The sequence below is a fragment of the Caenorhabditis briggsae genome (assembly GCF_000004555.2).
Source record: "Caenorhabditis briggsae complete genome, chrII, whole genome shotgun sequence".
Lineage (NCBI taxonomy): Eukaryota > Metazoa > Nematoda > Chromadorea > Rhabditida > Rhabditidae > Caenorhabditis > Caenorhabditis briggsae.
The window spans coordinates 2078953-2091731 of NC_013486.2; the positions used below are offsets into that span (position 1 = coordinate 2078953).

At 33.0% G+C, this 12779-nt stretch overlaps 2 protein-coding genes across 2 annotated transcripts in view; one reads left to right on the forward strand and one right to left on the reverse strand.

Annotated features, from left to right (window-relative positions):
- Positions 1-116: 116 nt before the first annotated feature.
- Positions 117-12779, forward strand: part of CBG21967 — a gene marked incomplete at both ends in the record, with an annotated part of 24357 nt that continues 11694 nt past the window's right edge. Inside the window, 2 exons of the mRNA XM_002629877.1 lie at positions 117-281; positions 9386-9556. Of these exons, the coding sequence (XP_002629923.1) occupies positions 117-281; positions 9386-9556 (336 nt within the window). The remainder of the gene's footprint in view (positions 282-9385; positions 9557-12779) is intronic.
- CBG21970 lies at positions 1341-1788 on the reverse strand (the record flags this gene model as incomplete). Its single annotated transcript, XM_002629878.1, has 2 exons — positions 1341-1496; positions 1654-1788. The coding sequence occupies 2 exons, from the start codon at positions 1786-1788 to the stop codon at positions 1341-1343; spliced, it is 291 nt and encodes a 96-aa protein (XP_002629924.1).

The window sequence follows — 12779 nt, forward strand, 5'->3', positions numbered from 1 at the left end:
CTGAATTTCTGAATTTCTGAATTTTGAGTTCCTGTTGTCCGAATTTTTTGTTTTTTTTTCAGATTTTCAAACTTAAATTTTTCCCATTTCAAATCTCTCAATTTTTTCAGAAAACCATGGAATTTGACTTCGACGCCGAGCCGAAAACTCCACCTCAACTACCACCGGCTCCGCCCATTCGTACCGTATCCAACAATCCAAAAGTCACATTTAAAGGACCACAAACATGGAGAGAATCGATTGGGATGTTCATGATTTTTGGATTGGCAATCGTTGTGGCCGTTAGTTCTTTTTTTAAGAAAAAAAACTCACAAAATTAGATTTTCCTTGAGAAATCTGGAGTTTCAAAAAATTCAAGAAATTCCGAGATTCCAGAAAGCTCAAAATTTCCAAGTATCTAGAAGTTCAGAAATTCAGAAATTCCAAAATTCTGAAATCCTGAAATTCTGAATTTCAGAAACTCGAATCTTCAAGTTATTCAGGAATTCAAAAAAATTCAGAAATTCAGAAATTCAGAAATTTAGAAATTTAGAAATTCGGAAATTCAGAAAATCGGGAAGATTCTGATATCCGAGATTTGAGAAATTCAGAAATTCAAAAAGTACAGAAAAAAGCCTCCAAATTTTAATATCTTAGAATCTCAAAATCTCGAAACTTCAGAATTTCAATTTTCAGATCTTTTCACGAAATTTTCAGATTTTTCAAATTGTTCCATCAAACTTCTAAAACCAAATTTTTGACCTGCATTCCGTAATCCATTTACTCCGTTTTCTAATCCAATCACACCCAAAAAAGTGCTCAAAAAGTTCTACTTCCGTAAGATCTCGAAAAAAAAAATTATAAATAATTTTTTTCAGATTTTTTCCCCAGTAACTATTGACCTACATTCATAGTTTTTGTTCCTGGAACATGATATGAGTAATCTTATTTTATTCAAAAAAGAAACGGAGAAAAAATGTTTACCACCCTCTCCGGAAACCTATTTTTAGTTTCAGATTTGACTAATCCTTTTACTTCCTGGAACGAGAAAAAAATTTTTCCCCCTTTTTTTGGAATTCTAAGCAATTCTGGAAAGCATCTGCGTGATTCAAATGATGAGCAATTTCACTCGAAAAAGTTTCGAATTTGAATTCAAAAATTTGGTGGACCGGAAACTTTTTTTTGCTTCAGAACGGAAATTTCTAGAAAAATCTGCAAATTTGGGTTCTTTAACTAGCACCATTCATGTGAAACACTTTTTTGAGAAGAATATAATTTTTTATAATAGTTTCGCTTCAAAGAAGAGCAAAAAATTTAAGAAGGTGTGACCGGAATTCTTGGGTTTTTGAGTTTTGTAGAGATCAGAAAATCTGAGTAATTTGAGAAAAAGCAAACATCTGGAGTTCTGAGATTCTGAGATTCGGAGATTCTGTGAATCTAAGATTCTGAGATTCTGAGATTCTGAGAATCTGAGATTCTGAGATTCTGAGATTCTGAGATTCTGAGATTCTGAGATTCTGAAATTCTGAAATTCTGAAATTCTGAAATCCTAGTTTCTGGAATTCTGAGATTCGCAAAACCTGAGACTGGAAAATCTGAAATTCTGAAAATCTAAGATTCTGAGATTTGGAAATTCGGAGATTCTGAAGTGCTTATAATCCGAATTTACCATACTTTGAGTTTTAGGATTTTGAGATTCTGAACATCTGAGGTTTGAAAATTCTGAGATTCTGAGATTCTGTGATTCTTAGATTCTGAGATTCTGAGTTTCTGAGATCCTGAGATTCGGAGATTCTGAGATTCTGACATTCTGACATTCTGAAGTTCTGAAATTCTGAAATCCTGAAATCCTGAGATCCTGAAATTCCGAGATTCTGAGATTCTGAAATTCTGGAAATCCCTGAAATTTTTCTGAAAACCATAAAAACCAAAAAAACACAATTTTTACAAATTTACAACCATTTATTGTGAAAATTTTCTTTTAAAAAAAAATCTTATGTACAGAAAAAAGTAGTCAAACAAAAAAAAACAAGAAAAACAAAAATAAACATGAAATTTTGGAGAACCCGAAAATCCAAAGAATCCAAAATAATTGGAAATACAAAGGGAGAACAAAAAAAACCTTGAATTGGGGGAACTGTAGTCACAGATACTGTAGATTCCACTGTAGATTCCAAAAAAGATTACTGTAGGCGTTATCGCTGATACTGTACATAAATCCAATATAAGATACTGTAGATTCCAATAGGATTACTGTAGTTGAATGAGTCCAATATGGGATACTGTAGAATTAAACAAATATATAAAGTTGGGAATACAGTAGAGTCCAAAGGATTATTGTAGATCAGTCCAATATGGGATGCTGTAGCTATTTAGAATATATGGGAAGCCGGAAGGGTTACTGTAGCTGATTTTTTAATAGAAAGCCGAAACACAGCGACGGAATCCACGTCGCTTCTCCTCGACGGTCCGTTGGACCGCCGCACGGACTGCCGGAGACCGATTCTGAAGGTCAACGTTGGTAAGAACGTCCTGGTTGATGTGGAACATTTTTTGAGAAAATTTGAGTAATTTGAGAAGAGTAACGACTCAGATAAGAGGTGGAGCCACTCCTCCTCGCTTTTATATTCGCTGAACAAGCTCCGCCCACTTTTTCATGCTCATTCGGGCGAGTTGGTCATAAGGGTGTCAGGGGGAGGAGTCAGAAGAGGATATTAATCAGCAGAAGATTTGAAGCGAGGAATGAATGGGATTATCATATGAGTGAAGGATAATTTTTTGTTTGTTGCTTAGGAAGAGCAAAGTTTTTGTGCTCTTTTTGTTGTGAGATAAAATGAACAGAGATCGGGAAGAAGAATGGAGAAAGGTACGGTAGAAATGAGAGTAAACTGTAAAGAAAGGAAAATAACCAACTTTCGAAAAGTTATTGAAAACTTGCACATCCGAATTTCTGCAAAATTGGAGAATCTGAAAATCGTCATAGATCAAATCTGATTGTTATTTCTAATAGAACGGCACCCGTACTGTCCATTTTGAGCCTATATATCTCAATTCGTTTAGAAGATATCAAAAAGTTTTCAACTAATAAAATCTTTATCACAGTATCAGCAACATTTTATTAGTCAACCACTTTTTTATATCTTTCACAGAAAGTGAGATACATAGGCTCAAACTTGACGAATCGGGTGACGTACTATTAGAGTGTTTACGGTATATAAAATTTTCGGTTTCCTATGTTTTTCTCGGTCCTATGTTTTGATTTTGTTGAAACTTTCAAATTTCCAAATCTCACAATTTTTGAATTTCGAATTTTCTGAAAAATCTGAAAAAAGTTTTATATTTTAAAAAATTGGTTGGAGTGTTGAGTTCGTTAAATCCTAAAAAATCTGAAAATTTCGAAAAATCACAAAAACTGAAATTTTCAATATTTTTTGTTTTCAATATTTCATCGTTTAAAAAAATTGGATTACTGTGGTTTGAATTCTGAGATTCTAAAAACATGAGCTTTGGTATTCTGATAATTTGAGATTCTAAAGATTTTAGGATTCTGAGATTCTGAGATTCTGAAAATCTTTTAGAACTTCGGATTTTCTCAAATATGTAGAGTCGAAATATGTGATTTTGAATTCTGAAAACTCAACAATCATTCTGAAATTCTGAAATTCTGAAATTCTGAAATTCCATGTTTCAAATATATTTTTTCTCAAAATAAAGCCGCATTACTCATGTTCACCCCGGAAAAAATCTCTTGGAACAATTCAATTTTTTTTTTCTGAGAATCCAATTTTGTTGAAAAACTCAGCACCCGCGATAATTGACCCAAATTTAATAAATGGGTTGAGCTGTCCGAGCGCAAACCTGAAAATTCAATTTTTCTCAAAAAAAAAGCCCGAAAAGAAAGTTTTCTTTGCAAATATCAAAAAAGAATCTGTCTCCTATATAATTTCTTTTTTCGCGCTGAAATTAACGCGATTTCCAGTCACAAAAACTTGGTTTTTCTTTGTTTTTGCGAACATAAAAGTTCAGGGAAAAACGGAGACTTGACATTTTTGAGCAAAATTGATTGGTGGGATAATTAGAGATAATTGATTTTGATATTATGGGAACTTTTAGGTTTTTGAATGTTTTTTGAAATTTCGCTTTTGGAAAAAAAAAGTAGAAAGTTGGAATTTTCAGAAAAAGGGGTCGATTAATTTTTTTTGCGGAATTTTGCTTTTCCAGTTTCTTTTTCCAAATTCCGAATTTCCAAATTTTCTAGTTTATCGGTAAAAATCTAGTTTTCTAGACACATTTTTTGTTTCAGATCAATGATTCGTTTTTTTAGAAACTTCTGATTTTAAATTTAAGATTTTCCAAAAAATCAAAAAATCTTGAAGGTCTCGTGAATCTAGTAGACCGTGAATAGAGCTGAGCAATCACAACAATGTTGAATCCCTGATTGCTCATCTTTTGGAAAATTCGAGATAAACAAAAATTCTAAAAAGTCAGAAATTTCGGAAACTTGAGAAATTCAGAAGTTCAGAAATTCAGAAATTCAGAAATTCAGAAATTCAGAAATTCAGAAATTCAGAAATTCAGAAATTCAAAAATTCAGAAATTCAGAAATTCAGAAATTCAGAAATTCAGAAATTCAGAAATTCAGAAATTCAGAAATTCAGAAATTCAGAAATTCAGAAATTCAGAAATTCAGAAATTCAAAAATTCAGAAATTCAGAAATTCAGAAATTCAGAAATTCAGAAATTCAGAAATTCAGAAATTCAGAAATTCAGAAATTCAGAAATTCAGAAATTCAGAAATTCAGAAATTCAGAAATTCAGAAATTTCGGAAACTTGAGAAATTCAGAAGTTCAGAAATTCAGAAATTCAGAAATTCAGAAATTCAGAAACTCAGAAATTCAGAAATTCAGAAATTCAGAAATTCAGAAATTCAGAAATTCAGAAATTCAGAAATTCAGAAATTCAGAAATTCAGAGATTCAGAAATTTCGGAAACTTGAGAAATTCAGAAGTTCAGAAATTCAGAAATTCAGAAATTCAGAAATTCAGAAACTCAGAAATTCAGAAATTCAGAAATTCAGAAATTCAGAAGTTCAGAAATTCAGAAATTCAGAAATTCAGAAATTCAGAAATTCAGAAATTCAGAAATTCAGAAATTCAGAAATTCAGAAATTTCGGAAACTTGAGAAATTCAGAAGTTCAGAAATTCAGAAATTCAGAAATTCAGAAATTCAGAAATTCAGAAATTCAGAAATTCAGAAATTCAAAAATTCAGAAATTCAAAAATTCAGAAATTCAGAAATTCAGAAATTTCGGAAACTTGAGAAATTCAGAAGTTCAGAAATTCAGAAATTCAGAAATTCAGAAATTCAGAAACTCAGAAATTCAGAAATTCAGAAATTCAGAAATTCAGAAATTCAGAAATTCAGAAATTCAGAAATTCAGAAATTCAGAAATTCAGAAATTCTGGAAACTTGAGAAATTCAGAAGTTCAGAAATTCAGAGATTCAGAAATTCAGAAATTCAGAAATTCAGAAATTCAGAAATTCAGAAATTCAGAAATTCAGAAATTCAGAAATTCAGAAATTCAGAAATTCAGAAATTTCGGAAACTTGAGAAATTCAGAAGTTCAGAAATTCAGAAATTCAGAAATTCAGAAATTCAGAAACTCAGAAATTCAGAAATTCAGAAATTCAGAAATTCAGAAATTCAGAAATTCAGAAATTCAGAAATTCAGAAATTCAGAAATTCAGAAATTTCAGAAACTTGAGAAATTCAGAAGTTCAGAAATTCAGAAATTCAGAAATTCAGAAATTCAGAAACTCAGAAATTCAGAAATTCAGAAATTCAGAAATTCAGAAGTTCAGAAATTCAGAAATTCAGAAATTCAGAAATTCAGAAACTCAGAAATTCAGAAATTCAGAAATTCAGAAATTCAGAAATTCAGAAATTCAGAAATTCAGAAATTCAGAAATTCAGAAATTCAGAAATTCAGAAATTCAGAAATTCAGAAATTCAGAAATTCAAAAATTCAGAAATTCAAAAATTCAGAAATTCAGAAATTCAGAAATTTCGGAAACTTGAGAAATTCAGAAGTTCAGAAATTCAGAAATTCAGAAATTCAGAAATTCAGAAACTCAGAAATTCAGAAATTCAGAAATTCAGAAATTCAGAAATTCAGAAATTCAGAAATTCAGAAATTCAGAAATTCAGAAATTCAGAAATTCAGAAATTTCGGAAACTTGAGAAATTCAGAAGTTCAGAAATTCAGAAATTCAGAAATTCAGAAATTCAGAAACTCAGAAATTCAGAAATTCAGAAATTCAGAAATTCAGAAGTTCAGAAATTCAGAAATTCAGAAATTCAGAAATTCAGAAATTCAGAAATTCAGAAATTCAGAAATTCAGAAATTCAGAAATTCAGAAATTTCAGAAACTTGAGAAATTCAGAAGTTCAGAAATTCAGAAATTCAGAAATTCACTTTGATCAGATCACACAGACTTTCATTTTTTGTCTGAAATTCTTGAAAATTTCAGTTCCCAACCGGAACAAAAACTTGTCTTGAACTTTTGAGACAGAAAAGTGAATTTTTGAAAAATCAGCGAAGTGAAAACTTTGAAATCTGGAAAATTGAATCTGAAAACTTTTTTTGAAGGGGAACTTCCAAAATCGGGACGATTCAAAATCTGAAAAAATTGGAAATTTGAGGACCTGAAGATTCGAGGGTCCGAAAATTTTTATTTAAAAAAATTATTATTGGGGGTACTGTAGTTTGCAACAATCGAGGATTACTGTAGTCACTGTAGCCACCAAATATAGTAGGTCTGGTATACTGTCCAGGGAGTCCAGGGATACTGTAGATTCCAATACGATTACTGTAAGGATTGTCGCGGATACTGTAAATAAGTACAAAATGGGGTACTGTAGACTTCAAAAGGATTATTGTAGATGATCGATATAGACATCATGAAGATACTGTAGATGAGAAGGTTCAGTATGGGATACTATAGGTACATTGTAGCAATACCAATTATGGGATTACTGTAGACCGCTTTGGATTTTTGATTATTTTTTTTTGAATCATCAAAGTTTTTGAAATTTTGAATTTCTGATTTTCAGATTTTCAGAATGTAAGAGTTTTGGAGCATCAGAATCTCAGAATCTCATAATTGAGAATTATTCGAAACTCCGAAACCCAAAATTTTAGATGTTCAGATTATCGGAGTTCTAGAATATCAAAATTTCAGAATCTCAGAATCTCCGAATCTTAGAATCTTAGAATCTCAGAATCTCAGAATCTCAGAATCTCAGAATCTCAGAATCTCAGAATCTCAGAATCTCAGAATCTCAGAATCTCCGAATCTTAGAATCTTAGAATCTCAGAATCTCAGAATCTCAGAATCTCAGAATCTCAGAATCTTAGAATCTCAGAATCTTAGAATCTCAGAATCTCAGAATTTTGAATTTCTGAACATTCTGAAAATTTCAATTTTCCAAATTTTGAAAATTTTTGATTTTTATCAAATATGACACATTCCCACCAACCTGAAGGATTTTTTTTTGTTTGAAATTTTCGAACAAAAAAATATTTGTGTGTCTAGTAGAGTATAGGAAATGATGAATAATGGGGAATTTGAAAAAATGAAAAAATGAGTAAGATTTTTGAGTTTTCAGTGATCAGGTAGAAAAGTGAAATCATTTTTTTCGGGATTTTCGGGTTTTACTATTAGAAGATTAGAAAAAAATCAGGAATTCAAAAAGGGAATGAAAAGATGTAAAATCCGAAAATTCTAAAAATCTAAGTTTCGGAATTTCAGAATTTTGGGATATCAGAAACCCTAGGAAATTCGAAAGTTGCTCAGACTTTCTAATTTGTGAAAACCAGGAGTTCAGTTTTTTTTTTTGAAATTCGGGAATATTTGATAACTCAGAAAATGACAAAAAATTCAGAACTAAAAAAGGGAAAAATTCGAAAAATTCGAAAATCTAAAAACTTGAAGTTCCATGAAAAATTCAAATACCGTAAAACCTATATTAGAAGGGACCTTTTAATAAAAGGGCCCCTCTAATAGAAGGGCACTCCAAGAGCGGCTTGGAAAAATTGAAGGGACCCTGTAATAGAAGGGCCCTCCGGAGGTAGCTTGGAACAATTGAACGGCCGGCCCTTCTAATGCAGGTTTTACGGTAAATCTCAGAATTTTTTCATAACCTTCAGAAAAATTGAAATCTGAGAAAACACGAAAAATAAAAATTACGAAAAAAAGTTTTTCGAAAAGTGTACTGATTAGCCAGACTAGTAAATCTGTTGATCCCTTTCGCCACGTAGAGGCTCAGTACATGAAAGGGAAACAAGGTTTTCTTCCAATGGGCTCACCTTCCAAAACCCAACAAGCTAGGCACCCTGGCCCATTACCGTTGAGAACATTTCCATTAGTAAGTCTTCAGTGGCAGAAGCTCTATGCCAACACTACTAATTGATGTTTCTTTTTTTGAATCTTTGATCGGATCGATTTTGAAACGGGGGACGTTCAGTGAAAATGAATTCACCTAGCCATGAACCACCAAACATGGCGACCCGGAGGGCCTTTTCTAACTTTGTTCGCATTTTCACAAATCGAAAGACAAGAAACTATACAATGAGCAGCGTGCAAAGAGCTTCTTACCAGTGAAAAAGTGCCAGTGGAAATTATTCAACGAGTAATAAAGTTCAAAGAGGGGGATTTCACAAGGAACTGTGTGTTTTTTCAATATGTAGAATTTTTGAAAAGTGGACAAAAGGATGGGAGCACGACGTAATATTGATCGAGTTATGGATTGATTTTGTAACGTGAAAGAAACCAAAAAGTGAATCGCGTCGAAGGCGCACCAGCCAGCTGTTTGAAGCGCCAGACGCGCGGCAAACCGGCTGGTTCATTATCAAAAATGATAAAAAGGAAATCAGAAATTCAGAAATTTGGAAAATCGGAAGTTCCGAAAAAATTTAAATTCGAAATTCCAAAATTTTCAAAATTTCAAAATTTGCAATTAGTGAAAATACAGCGAAGCTGAAATCCAAATGTTGAAAGAACTTGAAATTTTCAAAAAGTTTGAAATTTGAAAAGCCCCATTTCCAGAAAAACCAAAATTCGAAAGGTTCTCAAAATTTCGAAAATGCAAAAAATGTCAATTCGTCAATTCTAGGAAATTCATACTTCCGTAAAAGAATGCTCCAAAATTTCAGACTTTCGGAAAATCAGAATCTCAGAATCTCAGAATCTCAGAATCTCAGAATTTCAGATCTAATTAGAAAGTCTGAAATTTCTAAAATTCTGAAAACTTGGCACATTCTAAAAATTCAGAATTCAGAAAAATTCCAAATTGATTTTTCAAAATTTCAGAATATCCAGTTCAATTTTTTTCAAAATTTCAGATTTCGAGTCTGATTCTACTGTGCTACGTCTGGAAGGACAAACAAGTCTACGATCATATTGTTGATTTTTTGGATAAAACAATTCAAATTTCGAAAATCGCCGAACGCCCATTCCTTGGAATCTACCAATTGTCAGAAAAGGAACATGAAGTGTTGGCGAATGAAAGAACGGTAATTTTGTTTCAGTTTGTAGTCTTAATCCTTTAGACATACCAGAAATTCAGAAATTCAGAAATTCAAAAATTCAGTAATTCAGAAATTCAGAAATTCAGAAATTCAGGCAAAAAATTCGGGGGGTACAATGATTCGGGGGTACAAGGGGGTACAACTGATTTAGGGGTACAAAATTGGTGATTGAATTCCTGAATTTCAGAGCTTGAAAATCTCAGAATTCTTAGAATTTCAGAACTTTGGAATTTCAGTATTTCGGAATCTGAAAATTTCGGAACTTCAAAATCTGAGAATCTAAAAATTTCCGAATTTCAGAATCTCAGGACTTCAAAACTTCGAAATCTCAGAATTTCAGAATGGAATTCCAGAATTCGGAATCTGAGAATTTCGGAACTTCAGGATCACATTGTTCTTTTTAAAAATGGAGAACTGTAAAATAAGCTTGACAAGTTTTACAAACTCAGGTTTTTAATGCTTACCGTAAAATCTGTATTGATATTGCATGCAAGTCTATTGTTCAAGTCACCTCAAGGGGTGCAACTCTATTAGAGGGGCAATTCAAATAGAGGCTGCAATTCTATTTTTCAAACTACGAAAATTTTGAAAAAAAAAGTTTTATTATGAAAATCAACAAAAAAGTAACAAATTGAACACAACAAAAGGAAAATATTCAAAAAATTGAGGCGTCACTGTCATAGTTATTGTCTTCTTCCTCGGCATGGTTCATTTCTCCATCGTCTTCCTCAATTTCAATATCTCCCAAAATCTCCTGAATTTCTTCCATTTCTCGTTCTGCTCGTCTTGTCTTCAATAACTGTACGCCTTCTGGAATTTCTCCATCTTTCTTGAAACAATGAATTGCCTCATCATCTTCGCCATTTCTTCCATTTTTTAATCCGCATCCTTTGAATGATCTTACAATGTATTCCTTCGGGATATTTTCCCACGCCAATTGAATCCATTTCAAATAAACTTCCATACTGGGAGCACGCATATTTCCCGCCGGGGTGAACGATTTCGTTCCATGAACCATCCAATCTTCGTACTCTTTTCTGATGAAAGATTTAAACATTGCGTTCCAATATACATCTGGAGCCTGAAAAATCGGGTCACGCAAAGTTTCAATAAAATCTACTCACTTGTAAGAATTTTGTGCATCCTCCAGGAATCACCGCAGTGTCTAGTCTCAGTTGTTTCAATACTTTTTTAGTGTCTGTACTGATGTGGCAACGGTAAGAGTCCCATACTAACAACCTTTTTCCGAACATTGAGTGACCGAGAACTTTTTCAAGAAAAGTTTTTGTGATTTCATCGTTGAAAAATGTTCTGTCACACCAAACCAACTGCAAAGTTTTTCTAAATGTTTCCTCAATACTTTGCACTGGTCTTTTTCTTGGAAGAAGTACAAAAGGTTTGCACTTAAAACCGTCTGATCGAGCGCACAGCATTACTGTAACATGCAATTTCTCGTGTCCCGTGGTTTTCACTGAAACCTGAAATTGAAACGTTTAGCTTGTTATTTTTGAGTGTGCTGACTTGTTTAGATCCTCGATCCGCTATAGTCAAACTATTCGAACAATCCAGATAAACCGCCGTCTCATCACATGCGAAAATTTTGTCATAATTATTCATGGTAATTAATCGTTCCACATAAAGGAGAAAGTCAATAATTTTCTCCACATAAAACTCTGGCGGTTTTTGACAGACTGTTGTAGCACGTCTACTCGAAAATCCATGCCGCTTCAAAAAAGAAACCATTCGAGAACTGCAACATTTAATGTTTAATCTCAAGTAGGTAATCTGTTTTCAAACCTTCATATCACTATTTGAAATAGACTTGGCGCGATTCTGGATTCCAATACGAGTAATACGAAGCTTTTTTTCTCTTTGCTCTCGGACCCATTCCGCAAGTTTAGTATCAAAATCTTTATCATTCACTTTACGCCCTGCGCCATCAAGCCGTTTTTTCTTTTTTCCATTTTCAGCGATTGTTGCTATTATTTTTTCTTTCTGAGCTCTCCATTGTTGCACATTTTGTCTTGAAACTCCAAATTTCTTAGCTGCTTCCGTGTTATTTTTTGATTCTGCCCATTTCACCACCGTAAGCTTGTAATCCAAGGGGTGGGCTCCACGCTTTCTCTTTCTAGAGTTTCCACCAACTTTTTCAACGTCTTCCACGTCTTCCACGTTTTCCACGTCTTCCACGTCTTCCACGTCTTCCACGTCTTCTACGTTTTCCACGTCTTCGAGGACTTCTTCAGAACTCATTGCTCGTGTTGCTCGCTTCAATAAATGGAAAATATTGTTAAAAAAACAAAGAAAAATAAAAATAAATCAGAAATTAAGTAGGTAGTTTAAAAAAAAAGAAATTCGAAAAACAACTGTGCAATTGTTCGTCACGGTGTCACAGACTAAAAATTGCACAGTACTCCCGGCGGAGCCGCAATTCTGCTGGAGATGCAATTGTATTACGGGGGCAATTCAATTAAAGGCTGCAAGTCTATTTTTCAAGTGCCCTCAAGGGGTGCAAGTCTATTAGAGGGGCAATTCAAATAGAGGCGCATATCAATACAGATTTTACGGTAATTTAGGATTAAAACCCAGCCAATACTTTCCTCAATACCACTTTTTCTCAATTCTATTTCATTTCTCTTTGTTTCTCAATATTCCTTCGTTTTTACCCCAATTTTCCGTTTTTTCCCCAATTTTTCTCAATTTTCCTCAATTGTCATGGTAATTGAAATTTTTCTCATTTCTTTTCACAATTTTCTAGATCATTGATTGCAGGAAACAATCACAAATTAGCAATTTACCAACGAAATTCGAAAATCCCAAAAATTAGCCCAAAATGAGCTATTTTTTCTTGAAAATTGTTCGAACAGGCAATAAAACATTGCAAAAATTATAAAATTAATTTTTTTCGATTAATTACCACGAAAATTTGAGCAAAAACGATGAAAAACGAAGGAAAATGGAGAAAATCCCAAAAATAAAATTTGCTAGCGATGACGTCATCAGTCCATGGCCGTGGCCAAGCTGGGGGGTTTTCTCTTCCATGGGAAAGTTGCGCAAAATTCACAGATTTTCGCAAATCCCCCTTTTCTCCGTTTTCCTTCGTTTTTCATCGTTTTTGCTCAAATTTTCGTGGTAATTAATCGAAAAAAATTAATTTTATAATTTTTGCAATGTTTTATTGCCTGTTCGAACAATTTTCAAGAGAAAA